This window comes from Rhinoderma darwinii, chromosome 5 (assembly GCF_050947455.1).
Source record: "Rhinoderma darwinii isolate aRhiDar2 chromosome 5, aRhiDar2.hap1, whole genome shotgun sequence".
NCBI lineage: Eukaryota > Metazoa > Chordata > Amphibia > Anura > Rhinodermatidae > Rhinoderma > Rhinoderma darwinii.
In genome coordinates, this window is record NC_134691.1 from 273,355,231 (window position 1) to 273,370,032 (window position 14,802).

The 14,802-nt window shown below is 40.4% G+C and overlaps 1 protein-coding gene across 1 annotated transcript in view; it reads right to left on the bottom strand.

Moving 5' to 3' along the window:
- Positions 1-14,802, bottom strand: part of GPD1L (glycerol-3-phosphate dehydrogenase 1 like) — a 53,422-nt gene that overhangs the window by 23,924 nt on the left and 14,696 nt on the right. Inside the window, exons 3-5 of the mRNA XM_075827169.1 lie at positions 12,749-12,889; positions 9,780-9,918; positions 4,559-4,671 (exon numbers count right to left, since the gene is read on the bottom strand). Of these exons, the coding sequence (XP_075683284.1) occupies positions 4,559-4,671; positions 9,780-9,918; positions 12,749-12,889 (393 nt within the window). The remainder of the gene's footprint in view (positions 1-4,558; positions 4,672-9,779; positions 9,919-12,748; positions 12,890-14,802) is intronic.

Consider the following 14,802-nt stretch of genomic DNA (forward strand, 5'->3'; position numbering starts at 1 on the left):
TATTATTATAGTAATGTAGTATTATTAGAATAGTAATATTGTGTTATAGTAGTTCAAGTAACTAATTGATTAACAATAATTTTGTATTGTATCAAATTTGAAATTAACGCGGCCAGTCAACTTCCCATTTTTTCTATATGTGGCTCACTTACCCGGCCGAGTTTGAGACCCCTGGTCTAAATACTTATGTCCACGTGAAATGTGAGTTTTTAACAAACTTGCAAATATTTCTAAAATTCTGTTTTCATTGTCATTATGGGGTATTGAGTGCAGAATAATGGGGAAAAACGGAATGGTTTCTTCTTTTAGCACAAGGCCTCAACATAACAAAATGTGAAAAAAGTCAAAGACTTTCCGAATACACTGTATGAATCATGCAATATCTCCTGCTTGAAAAGTCGCTGAGACCCCTGCATAATATATGCCGTTAGTGGAATATTTTAATGGCCACGATTAAAAGGGGTTGTTAGAAAATGAATGTTATTTTTTGTATAATTAAAAGTTTTTAAATTTTCAATATACTTCCTGTATAAAAGGGGTTTCCCCCCCCATTTTGGACATTGTTGGCATATCCACACGATATGCCATAAATGTCAGATAGATGTGGGTCCTTTCTCTGGGACCCACGCTTATCTCTAGAAAGGGGCCCCCTGAACCTATCTTTCACGGTTTCCATTGCGACTTGTAATTTCTGACCACGTAAGTAGAAAAGACAAACAGCAGCGGGAACAGAGATAAGCGTGGGACCTGCATCTGACATTTATGGCATATCCTGTGGATGCCGTAAACGTCCCTGATGGGAAAACGCCTTTAATTCCTCACGGTTTTCAGTAGAAAAATTTTGTTCACTTCCAATGGATAGACTTCTGTCTATTGTCACGTGATGGACACACAGATGCATGACTCATTACAGTAGATGTATCAAAGTTGTGTCTCCCAACAAGCCCAGCACCTGTGTGTCCATCACATGACCATGGACAGCAAGATGAGATCTTAAAAACGGAAGAATTAATACAGAAAGTATATTGGAAAACAGTATAACGTTTAGTTTTAAAAAAAAATGAATAAAGAAAACACCTTTAAGAGGGAAGCTTAGGCCTGGGAGCTCTGCTCCCTGTCACTTCCAATAGACACAGAGGATGGACAGATAACATTCCAGGACACAGAGATCCTACAGAGGATGGGGCATTGTTGAAAACTCATCCCAATAGAGCCCTGGTGAAGTAACACAGATATTAGGGAATAACATACCCTAGTATAAATGGCCAAATGCAGCCTATATACTGCTCCCATTACACACAGAAGAAATTAAAAAAAATAGTGAAAGAAGCGAAGACAACATTTTCCACCTGTCACCCTGTCAGGTAAACAGCAATGTAAAATGCCATTCAGGGCAGGTAACCATTCAATTAAGAGGATGCCTGGGGCCTTCTAAAACGGAGAGCTGTGCTCAACAAGGCTTTGGGCTCTAGACTTTATGGGCTTATTCAGACGAACATAAAATACGCGCGTGCGTTGCCCGTAGCTATATTAGTCAATGGGGCCGTGCAGACATTGCAGCGTTTTTTGCGCAGCGTTGCTCCGTTGCAAAAAAACTCACGACATGTCCGTTGATTCAGCGTTTTCAACGCATCACGCACCCATTGAAGTCAATGGGTGCGTGAAAACCACGCATGTCGCACGGAAGCACTTCCGTGCGAACTGCGTGTTTGCGCAACAGCTGTCAAAAGGATGAATGTAAACCGAAAAGCACCACGTGCTTTTCTGTTTCCGAACATCCAAACGGAGTGTCTTTGCGATTAGCGAAGCCGGACAAGCGAACCGAACTTCACCGGGTTCGGCCGAACTCGATTTGGCCGAACCCGGCAAAAAAATTATCGGTACGCGACGTCAGGAGATAGTCACTGTCCATGGTGCAGAAAGAGTTAAACTGTTTCAGCACCATGGACAGTGACTACCGATCCCAATAAACATGAACCTGTAAAAAAAAAAACGAAGTTCTGACTTACCGATAACTCCCGGCGTCTTCCTCCAGTCTGACCTCCCGGGATGACAATTCAGGCCAAGTGACAGCTCCAGCCAATCACAGGCCAAGCACAGCCTGCAGCGGTCACATGGACTGGCGCGTCATCCAGGGAGGTGGGGCCCGATGTCGAGAGGCGCGTCACCAAGGACGCGTCACCAAGGCAACGGCCGGGAAGTTCTCGGTAAGTACGAACTTTTTCTTTTTTTCACGGCATTCACTGTCGAGGGTGCTGAAAGAGTTAGCTCTTTCAGCACCTTGGACAGTGACGGGCGTCGACTAGACTCATCTCTATGATGGCGGCTGCGCGAAAATCACGAAGCCGCGCATCAGACACGGATGACACACGCAGCTGTCAAATGGTGTTTGCGCGCGCAAAACGCTGCGCTGTTTGCGCGCGCAAAAACGCAACGCTCGTGTGAATCCAGCCTATCAGCGCAACTTACCTTAAATTAATACATAAAAATAGGTTATCAAAAGCAAACAACCCTTTAGGGATTATTCAGGATTAGCAAAATGGGTCTGCTTTTCCCCCCAGAAAGTGGCACTCTTGTACATGTGTTATGTCTGATATTGCAGCTCTGCCCCATTCAAATGAATTGGACTCGGCACCTGAACCAGAGTGGTGCAATTTCTGTAAAAAAATCATGCACAACTGTACAAATTGTAAAAATACAAATTGTAATATTGTATAGAAGATATTCCTCCAAATCTCTTATTCCTATTTCTCATTTATGACGAAGGGTCCTTTAACACATGAAAATTAATTTGTGAAAAAAATACTGCAGATCAGGGATATAGCGAGTTATTAACGTTCAAGAGACATGCATTAATATGTAACAATTTTTGTTAATGCGATAGTTTTGAGATTGCTTGTCCTTTTGTATTTTATTTTCTGCACATATGACGCTAACTCAGCAGCAATATTCTGGCAGTGTCATTTGTTTTTCCGCCATCTCAGTTGCATCTATATATTTTGAACCCTTTCATTATGGGCAGCTATGTCATGTAATCCCAGTCCCACCACCAAAATAGACCACGCTCTCATGTGAAGACGACTTCCTGTAATCTATAGGATTATATCATTACCAATCAAATCCCATCTGGCAGCTCTGAGACACCTCCGCATCCAGCTCCACCCTCCTTGTTCCTCTGCATGTCCCCCATGATTATAATTCTGCTGAAGGTATTATTTCTGCCCTAAGAGAGCAGGAGTGCAGTGATCTAATAGGCGAGTCCACACAATGATTAGCTGCAGTTATAAAACTCCCCTGACTGTATGTACTGTGTGCAGAATCCCCAGTGTTTTTTTTAGGACATGCTGCTTCTCACTCTCTCCTGTGTAATAACGGACAAGCAGGAAACAGGCTGATTTGCATCACATTGGATTCACCAAGACTCTGTAGTGTGAGTACAGAAGTTCTCTGTCACTGATGTATCACTTGCTGCAAAGAATCATGGGAAATGTAGGCTGTAGTAGGGGAACCATATGAGTGCTGAAGGAGGAACCAAGATGGCAAACAATCCATAAATGTGTATACCTGTTGTAGCTGGTGAACCAAGAGCCTCTACATTATTCTTTAATAATCGCCTATGCTGCACTATATAAGCACAAACAAATACAGTGGAGTGCTTCCTAATTTCTTAGTATAGAACAGCAACATAATTTGAAATCTCACAAGTCAAGAAAAAGAAGACAGAGTAAGGGCACGGCCAGACGTGGCGGCGTTTTTCCGCTACAAATGTTGGTGCAGATTTGGGGCAATTACGCAACGAATCTGCACCAACATTTGCATATTTGACAGGTAATTCAGACGTTGCAGAAAAGATAGCGGACTTGCCACAGATTTCAGTTTTTGCATTGCAAAGGCGGAAATCCGCAGTGAAATTCGGCTTCTTCTCCGCAACAGTCAGTGCATGCTGCGGAGGGAAAATTCTGCACCGCAGCCTATGGTCCGCAGCGGAGTTTTCCGCAACGTCTGAACTAACTTCCCTAAAAATGTATTGAAACAACTGCAAAAAACGGCCGCAGGAGAAATCCACTGCGGACTGTCCGCAGCGGAATTCCACAGCAATTCCGCCACGTCTGGCCGTGCCCTAAGAGAACCAATTAGGAGACTCCTGATTAAATGGGCCGTCTCGTGATTAAATATTAATTTTCTCTGTTAGATCATGCAAAACAAAACAAAAATTCAATTAGAATAGGAAAAACAAAAAATGCTCTTGTATCCAGATATTGCTGCTACATACTTGTTATGGCCCTGGTGTTCTCTTAATGGCCTTTTAAAACGCCCACTTAATATTTCCAGTGCCAGTGGACACTTGCCCAGTAGCTCTGGCCAACTACCCAGATCCTCTTGTGCACGGGCGACATTGGGGGTTCTACACAATAGCAGGAATCACTCTAAGAACACATTAGGTAATCGTATAGAGATGTTTGGGGTAGATTGTGCACATTTCAGTTGAAAGCCTGAACTAGTACATGCCTACAGACGTAGGATAAGTGACGTTTGCCCTTGTTTTTGTAGACATTACCTTTAAGGCGCCACACAGTTCCACAGTATCAGCATCGTCCACTACAGTAATACGGAAATTTGGGGTCTGTAAAAGTTCTTTGAACAATAGGCCGTGTGCAATGATTTTGCTGCCTGGAAATGAGAAAACATCTATTAAAATAGTTTATTGTATCTTTTTTTCTTGCATTATAAATTGCTGGCAGAACATTTTGCACTGTTTTAATATACACATGTTCATAAAGAGGTATTGCATATATCTGAATGGACTCACACCATGCCCTATGCTAGCAGAACTGCCGCTAAACCCGATGAAACCATCAATATTACACATCAGTGCAGGTAGCAACAAATGCACACACTGGTTACAGATGGAAAGTTTAAAAGGGAATCTGGACGATTCTCTCGGGATTAAATATTTACATTACGATGGTGTGGACCACAAGGAACGCTGAGCAAGTTAAAGGGGGAAGTACTTGAAAAAGTGATGGTTGAAGAAGCCAATGGGGTTATTTCTGAAAATCTTAATGGCAACGTTACTATATTTCAAAGATCGCTGTTAATATAAATAGATTTCTGCTGGATTAGAGCTACAATGACTTTGGACTGGCGTGTGTGGGAAAATGCTCAACTTCGATAGTGGAGAAAATCACTACCTTACAGGAAAAACGGATCATTATTATGGGAAAATCTGGTTATTTAATAAGGCCTTTTTGATGTACAATGTTTAAAGTTGACACATAGCTATCCACAAACCGTAATATTTTGGAGAACCTTGATCCAGACCAGCAATTGTGTGAGACGCATGCTGATCACTTCTCCCTACACAAGAGGAAGTTGTCCGGTTCACATAATTACGCTTCTCCAAATGGGGGAAAAAGTTGTCAAAATGAATTGGCAGGCATTTATATGACAACTCCAAATTTTCGCTCCATCACAGTTGTCTTATTGGTTTCCCACAGGGGTTGTTGCCAATGCAAATTTATGGGATGACTGGAATTTTTTTTTCCAAAAAATGTGACCCAATTAACTATAAATTGCCAGAAATATTTAAAAAGGTTAAGTGGAGTCTTTTTTATTATTATTGAAATACATTTCTTTGGTAAATAAAATCACTTTCCTAGACATTAAAAAAAATTATATATTTTTTTAATTTATTTTGATTTTTATCAGTTTCATTTCTGTAGCTTTTATGTATCACAGCACATAGATGCTGTAGAAAGCCGTTCGCAGCCAAATCCGTCAGTGAGCTGCACTAACTGCTCGGTCTGCAGCAGCTCCTGTATGTTCCTGAGCAATTTTCTAAGCTCTGTTCCGATCAAGTCTATTCTTCATCAATACTATTTTTCACATTTTAACATAAAAAGAAAAGCGCTCTACACTCATTATACACTGTAGTATCCTTCATAATCGGCATCACATGCCAATGAATTGTCCAGCACAAGGGTAACTTAGCCAGTCATTAAAAAATGCAAGCCTAGTTAACATAGAAGAACCCCAACAGTCCTATAAACACCTCTGCTGCATAAATGGCTAACAAGGAATACGATTACACCTAAAAAGGGGCTTTCCAGTTTAATGTAAACGCTTAATCACTGTAGGATATCTATTTTTGATAGTTCAAGATATTTGCTTGCAGTCAGTGAATGAGAACACGCTTGTTTACATTCTGAGTCTGCAAACTGTACAGATCTAGTCCTGCTCTCAGCTGAGAAATGGGTACAATTGTATACAGTTTAGGCAATGTTACCTACCAAATGGAAGAAAAAAAAATTAAAGGGTCTCCAGAAAAGATGCCCTCTGCCAACATATGCACTAAAGCTGTATAAAGTCTCATGTGACTTTGTCTTTTTGCTTGCATCACTACAGGTATTGCAACAGGTATTAAAGCGGATCTGTCATCATACTATGCTGCCCTATTTGACTAATAAAGCCCAATACAGAAGACAGCGGACTGGTGAGTACTCGCCATACCTCCCTTCCGATCACCAGCGACTGACAGGTTGCCATGCATCTGCTTGTATACCCGGCAGCTAGTCAGTCACTGGTGAGGGGTGGGGAGTGCACTGGGCTAAGAGTAGACCAGCTCTGTCCCCATACTATGCTGCCCTTAAACAGCAGATCTGCTTTAACTAGCTTCTTTTGGTTGCTATTCTCTGACCCATAAGCTATACTTATCTTACAATCGCAGAACATTCACTTAGCACACATCAGAGAGGAAAAGCACAATTATGATGCTCACTGAAAATGCAGCAGAAAAAGATAAGAGCCCATGCTTTTAGATACATCAACTACCTCGAAAAGGTCTTAATGACCATCGTAATATACATATTAATAAACCCAAGTAGATTTTATGGGTGTCACATTATTACCTGATCTCCAAAGCATGAAATTGGAAAGCTAGAACATTAGGTCTCGGATTTGTCGCTTTTCGAGACATTAGGATGAGATATAATGAAATTATGCATGGCCAAAATAAGACCCTGTGTCTGATGGTGTAGAGTATATTCTCTTGATTCGATATTAATAGCTTTTTATTCTGTCTGCTGGGTGATATAGTTTCATGTTTCAGATAATTTGGATATTCCTTTTTTTTCACAAATAAAACTTACAGGATTTGCGCAGCACAGTTCTCGGAATAAGATTTCTTGTTTAAAGCAGTTACTCAGGAGACTGGGTTGAAGGGAAACATAGCAAGTATGATGTGTATATGGTAACGCAGATCCAAGAAATAAACCTGAAAGCACTCTAGTATTCCTCGATTTTCAAAATAATTTTATTGTATTCAATACGTGAATTCGTCATGTGGTTTGTGGCGATTTTGTTGTGGACGTTTCGGCCTAACCTAGGCCTTTATCACAATCGCTATAGATACAAAATAATAATCATATAATACATATACTGTACAGGGTGATACATCAAAACACAATAAACAAATGAATAACAAAATTGCATACAAAAATAATATAATTGCAAAATCCATTTCTAGCAATGGTATAAGGTATAGAAAATGGCCATAATCAACAATAAATATGTACATCGTGATAACGGTAAGTATTGTGACAATATACATGTCAAATAAGTATTTCCTTATGTAAATATATCTTATGCATCAGGTTTAAGAATTATAATGGGCAAAGCTTCTACTAAAATAAAGGAAACAATATAGCTCAAAGTAAACATTATGTCACTCAATTATGACGGTAGGTATTTATACCAAGAAGGGGTATTACTACTATGTCGCCTGAGACCATACCATAAAGTGCCGGTATACAATGTGCACAGGATCAAACAAATAGAGAAGAAAAGAGAACAAGAAGAAAAGGAAAAACGAAGGATACTATATTCTTGAATCCAAAAGCGAGCATACCTGAATGTGGTAGTAATATGAACCATATTACTAAACCATATTACTACCACATTCAGGTATGCTCGCTTTTGGATTCAAGAATATAGTATCCTTCGTTTTTCCTTTTCTTCTTGTTCTCTTTTCTTCTCTATTTGTTTGATCCTGTGCACATTGTATACCGGCACTTTATGGTATGGTCTCAGGCGACATAGTAGTAATACCCCTTCTTGGTATAAATACCTACCGTCATAATTGAGTGACATAATGTTTACTTTGAGCTATATTGTTTCCTTTATTTTAGTAGAAGCTTTGCCCATTATAATTCTTAAACCTGATGCATAAGATATATTTACATAAGGAAATACTTATTTGACATGTATATTGTCACAATACTTACCGTTATCACGATGTACATATTTATTGTTGATTATGGCCATTTTCTATACCTTATACCATTGCTAGAAATGGATTTTGCAATTATATTATTTTTGTATGCAATTTTGTTATTCATTTGTTTATTGTGTTTTGATGTATCACCCTGTACAGTATATGTATTATATGATTATTATTTTGTATCTATAGCGATTGTGATAAAGGCCTAGGTTAGGCCGAAACGTCCACAACAAAATCGCCACAAACCACATGACGAATTCACGTATTGAATACAATAAAATTATTTTGAAAATTGAGGAATACTAGAGTGCTTTCAGGTTTATTTCTTGGATCTTCATTGTGTGTTTTCCAGCCCGAACCTCTACAGCACCAATATAGCGCAAATTTCAGGAGTGCATCCTTACATATTGATCAATATATGGTAACACAGGCATCAATACTCGTACAGCCATTACAATGTATTTTGAGTCAGCACCATGTATCTATGCAAAACTAACTTTTTTCATTACTTGATACACAAATGTCTACAGTTTCTAATGTCTTAGGCCCCATGCACACTGTGACCATAAACACTGTCCGTGATTACGGGCACGGCCGACCACGGATAGTCGCCCGCATTTGCGGGCCGTGCTCCAATTATAAAGCATGGGAGCAGGGTCCGTAAAATAAAAAAATTAAAAAATGGGACACGTCCTATTTTTTATGGAAACTTTCTACAGCCCAGACACCTTCCCGTAAATATACGGGAAGGTGTCAGCCATAGAAATGAATGGGTCCACTATTCTGGGTAAAATCTACGGTCGTGTGCATGGGGTCTAAGTCTGACAAAAGATTTATCATAATATTATAGCAGGCACCAATATATATTCTATGGTGGATATTTTTATGCAGTAATGATTACCAGTTTGTACAATTAGAACTAAACGAATTAAGCGAGAAGTTTTATGAGACGCAGGAGCACTTTAAGATTCAGCTAAATTCGGTTTTCTATCTCAAAATGTGAGGGCATATTGCTAGGAAAATGTGTGTGGGTCCCGGCATTTCTCGTTGTGCAGCGAAAGGCAACAGTTCCATTCAAGTGAATGGGGCTGTGCTGTAGTACCTTGCACAGCCGGTGGCCAGGAGCGCCACTGTGCATGGAAAAACTTTGAAGGGGTTGCGAACTTCGTGCTCTTGATCGGTGCAGGTCGGATCCCCATAGATTAAAAACTAACGGCATATTGTAGCGACGTCACTTTCTGAGATGGGAAAATTTATTTAAAACAAGAAGCAATATGCTCAAAACTTAGGCTACGTTTACATGAGAAAATTTGTGTCACGTTTTTGCTGGTATATGCTACATGAGGTTATGCAGCAGCAATGTAAATAGCCAGATTGGCGACATGAGGGTTTAAGAACCAGAAAACCTCCTTAAGAATTAAATACATCAAGCGAATTGGCTATAGATAAGATTTAAAGTTAGAAGAGAATATAATCCTATCAGTTTCCATATATACATTACCTATAGTTGTCTCACAGAACTTTTCTGCTGCCACTTCATTTGCAATGTTGGCTCCCATTAATACACTGATATCAATGCCCATTTTCTCACGAATAATGTCAGAAATCAACTTCAGACCCTCGGGGCCTTCATCTATACCCTGAAGACAAGCAGAGCAAGTGTCATATCATATAGACAGTGGGATCTACAGCTATTACCAAGTTCTGTCTTCTAGCCTGCTAATGAGTTTCTCAATGAACAACTGGGTGTGTTTTACTATTGACCAAGTGGGCGTTGTACAGAGGAGTGTATGACGCTGACCAATCAGCGTCATACAATTCTCTCCATTCATTTAGACAGCGCATAGTGACACTGGGTTGTTCACGATGTGCTGTCTTATACTGACGTATTAACGTTACTGAAGTATTTAGACAATGACTAGACGTTCCTTCCAGACAGGACGGGATGTCTATTCACAATCCCTGCACTTCGTTAACGTTTGTTTGGTACTTACAGCAGAGCAAGCGTAATCCTGCGAGATCACGCTGTAAATACCAAATAAACGTTAACTAAGTAAGTGCAGGGAATGTGAATAGACATCCCATCCTGTCTGGAAGGAACGTCTAGTCACTGTCTAAATACTTCAGTAACGTTAATATGTCAGTATAAGACAGCACATCGTGAACAACACAGTGTCACTATGAACTGTCTAAATGAATGGAGAGGAGTGCATGACGCTGATTGGTCAGCGTCATACATTCCTCTGTACAACGCCCACTTGGTCTAAAGTAAAAACACGCCCACTTTGGCATTAAAGGGAATGTGTCGCAAATGAAACCTTTTTTTTTTTTTAAGTGTCGTTACTTATTTCTATTATATTTTTTTATTTTTTTGCTGTATTTTTTTTTTTTCCGTATGGTGGAAAGTATTAAAAATGAAATAATAAATTTGACATGTTTTCTAATGTTGGCCACCAGGGGGAGCACTTCCCAGAATTACAGCAAGGTGAATAAGGCAAAGCAACCTGACTCACAGCTGCTGTAAATGTGGGAGGGAATCTCACCCCCCCTCTCACAAGCCAGGTAAAGGTGTCTTCAAATTGCTAAGCAGTGTCCGACAGCCATATTGGGTGTGATTCTGCAGCTGGAAGAAGTTATAGGACCCACCAAAAGGCTAAGGGTATGTTCACACGCTTACTAAACAAAGGGAAAACAGCTCCTGATTTTCAGCCATTTTTTAATCAAACTCGCGTTTTTTTAACGGCCGTTTTTGGAGCTGTTTTTCTATAAAGTCAATGAAAAACGGCTCCAAAAACGTCCCAAGAAGTGATGTGCACTTCATTTTGGTCGGGCGTCTTTTTACGTGCCGTTTTTGGAAAACTACCAAAAAAACGCCCTGTCGGAACAGAACGCCGTATTTCCCATTGAAACCAATGGGCAGATGCTTGTAGGCGTTCTGCTTCCGATTTTTCAGCTGAAAACATTGTGTGTGAACATACCCTTAGGGTATGTGCACACGTTAACTGCATTTACGTCTGAAATTACGGAGCTGTTTTCAGGAGAAAACAGCTCCGTCATTTCAGACGTAATTGCTCGTACTCGCGTTTTGCGAGGCGTCAATTACGGCCGTAATTTGGAGCTGTTCTTCATTGAATTCAATGAAAAACGGCTCAAATTACGTCCCAAGAAGTGTCCTGCACTTCTTTGCCGAGGCTGTTATTCTACGCGCCGTCTTTTGACAGCGACGCGTAAAATTACAGGTCGTCGGCACACCCATTCAAATGAATGGGCAGATGTTTGCCGACGTATTGGAGCCGACTTTTCCGGTAACCTAGGTCCGATCACATGACAGAGGGGGATCACCAAAAACCCTGTGCACCCTCAGCCCGTCCATCCAGCCCTTTCCTGGTTATATCTGCATCTGGGAAAGCTGGGTGACCACCATTACCCCTCATACTGGAGTGTTTAGAGATGTGACTAATGAACCTCTCACACTCCAGTGGGAGGGGTAATGGTGGTCACCCAGCTTTCCCAGACTCCTGAATGGTAAATCTCTCTAGTTGTACTGAGACTGTTTGTGAATGTGACTAATGAACCTCTCAGTCTCAGCACAACTAGAGAGATTTATCATTCAGGGGTCTGGGAAAGCTGGGTGACCACCATTACCCCTCCTAGTGGAGTGTGTTTGGGGATGTGACTAATGAACCTCTTACACTCCAGTAGGAGGGGTAATGGTGGTCACCCAGCTTTCCCAGACCCCTGAACGATAAATCTCTCTAATTGTGCTGAGACTGAGAGGTTCATTAGTCACATCCCCAAACAGTCTCAGCACAACTAGAGATTTATCGTTCAGGGCTTTCCCAGTACAGTTTCATCATGTGCCCTTCATACAGGGGGGGGGGGGGGGCCCGTCGGGGGTCACGAGAGCGGGGGTCTGTGAGATAGAGAGTGGGACATGCAGAGACACACATCTTACCCGTAGTGCAGCTGTTCTTCAAGATGGCTCCTGCTCTCTCCCTGCAAACAGCTGCTCTGCTCTGTGTGACTCTGACCTGCGTCTGCGCAGTAGAGCCATAGAGCAAAGTCAATGGAACGGCTCCCGTTCATTGACTCCTATGCACTGTAGCTGCCGTATTCCATCTCTGTATGTGTCGTTAATCGACACATACAGAGATGAAAAACAAAATGGCAGCCCCCATAGTGAAGTAAAAGTTAGAAAAAAGAAAAAACGAAAACACAAACACATACATAAATAAAAGATTTTATAAAAAAACACTAAATGCAAATTGATATAAAAAAAAAAATTTCCGTGACACTCGTCCTTTAAGAAGCTAATTAGCATAAAGCTAAAATCGCTCCTAATGTGGTGCAAATAGATAGTTTTTCTAAATAAAAAGCATTACTGTCACCTACATTATAGCGCTCATCTCCTTATGTAGGAGATAGGGCACTTATAATGTGGTGACAGAGCCTCTTTAAATAAAGTGTTACCTTGATGAGTGTTATCCCAAGAGCTTTTGAGTGGACTTTCCCAGAGATTTCCTGGCAGATTCGGTGTATGAACTGGTGAGGAATGACAAACACAAGGAGGTCTGCATCTTTCACTGCATCACTCAGGTTCGGAATGGCAACCTAAAAAATGTAAGCAAAAAAAAATAAAATACAATAATCACAGAAGGCAGGACAATATAATCATATAAACTGCACGCTAGATGGTTAGAGAGCATCAATTAAAGAGGCCCTGTCACTAGTTTAGTGATGCCCTATCTCCTAGCTAATCATATAAGCGCTGTCACACTGATAATGCCAGTGAAAACGGTCTCCCAAAATGTTTATTATTTTAAAAGTTGAGCTTTTTTTCTAAATATGTAAATGAACCTTTTAGACATGTGGGCGTCTTCAGCGATTCTCCGGAGGTGGAGCTTCCCCACAGCCTCGGACCTATCAGCATGAAGCTGCTTCACACAGTAAGACATTCTAGAGGGAAGGGGGATCACTTCAAACAGACATATCTCGGGCTGTGGACCACAGAGAACAGCGGTTCTGGTGTCATATGAAAGAGGATATTCTAATCTTTCATATGGCACTAGCAGTTCTAGCTGTGAAACAACCAGAGACATTACCAGTTGAAAACAGTCGGGAATGGAAGCTGTGTTGCTGGGCGAGGAAGGGGGAAGAAGCTGTATGCTGATTGGACAGCGTCATACAGAAAACATTACACTGCCCAGAGTGAAAAGAAAGAGTCACCTCCTATTCAGCAAGTATAGCCAAATTAGCATGTTTAGAAAAATCCACAAAACTTTGCAAATAATTGTTTTTGAAAATAAAATACATAAATAACACTGAAGCTATCAGCATCAAAGCACCTATTAGATTAGTAATGAAATAGGGAATTAATAAGCTAGTGACCGACCCGCTTTAAAAAAAACAAAAGACTATATTGCAATATCCAACTCACACTCCGATTAAGGCTTTATTCAGATGAACGTATCAAATCTTTTTTCACGGTCAGACTGAAAAAATAGGACATGTCCTATCTTGGGCCGTTTTTACGGATCCCTCAATAGACTCAAGTCTATGAGGAATCCGTGAAAACTGGGCCTGCACGGGTTCACAGGCCTTTCACACGGTCCATTAACCCCTTAATGACCGGGCCTGAAAAGACCTTAATGACGAAGCCAGATTTGTTAAATCTGGTATGTCTGACTTTATCAGAGAATAACTGTGCGAAAGTTTTGAATATCCAAGTAATTCTGACATTGTTTTTTCGTCACATGTTGTACTTTATTTTAGTGGTAAAAGTAGACTGATACGATTTGCGGAAATTAATGAAAAAATAGAAAAATTGAAGAAATTTTGTAAAAATTATCATTTTTCCCTATTTTTAACTGCAATATGTCACATATGTACATACATACTGTACAATTTTTTTTATTAAATATATATTTCCATCGCTTTACTCTATTTTGGCAGCACTTTTGGAAAAAAAAATTTTTTTGGAGCAATTTAGAAGACTTACAAGTTTAGTAATGATTTTATACATTTTGAAGTACATTTTGTTTCCTGCACCAAACCAGGTTTTCAGAGGCTCATAGGTGTCAGAATGGTGGAAACCCCCACAAGTGACACCATTTTGAAAACTACACCCCTTAACGTATTTATTAAGGGGTGTTGTAAGTATTTTGACCCCACAGTTTTTTTGTAAGAATTCATGCAAAGCAGGCGTAAAAACATATAATTTCACTTTTTTCATAAAATTATCACTTTGAAGACCGATTTCTTTGTAAAGCGACCATGAGAATGAAGAAATGCACCCCAAAATCTATCACCCTGTTTCTCCTGTTTTCAAAAATGCCCACATTGTGACCCTAATGCGTTGCCTGGACACACGGCAGGGCCCGAAAGGAAGGGAGCAACCGGAGGCATTCAGGTCTCATTTTTGCTTGAAAATGTTTTAGGCCCCACTGTACATTTGGAGAGGTTTTGAACTACCAGAACGATAGAAACTCCCCATAAACGACCCCATTTAGAAAACTAGACCCCTT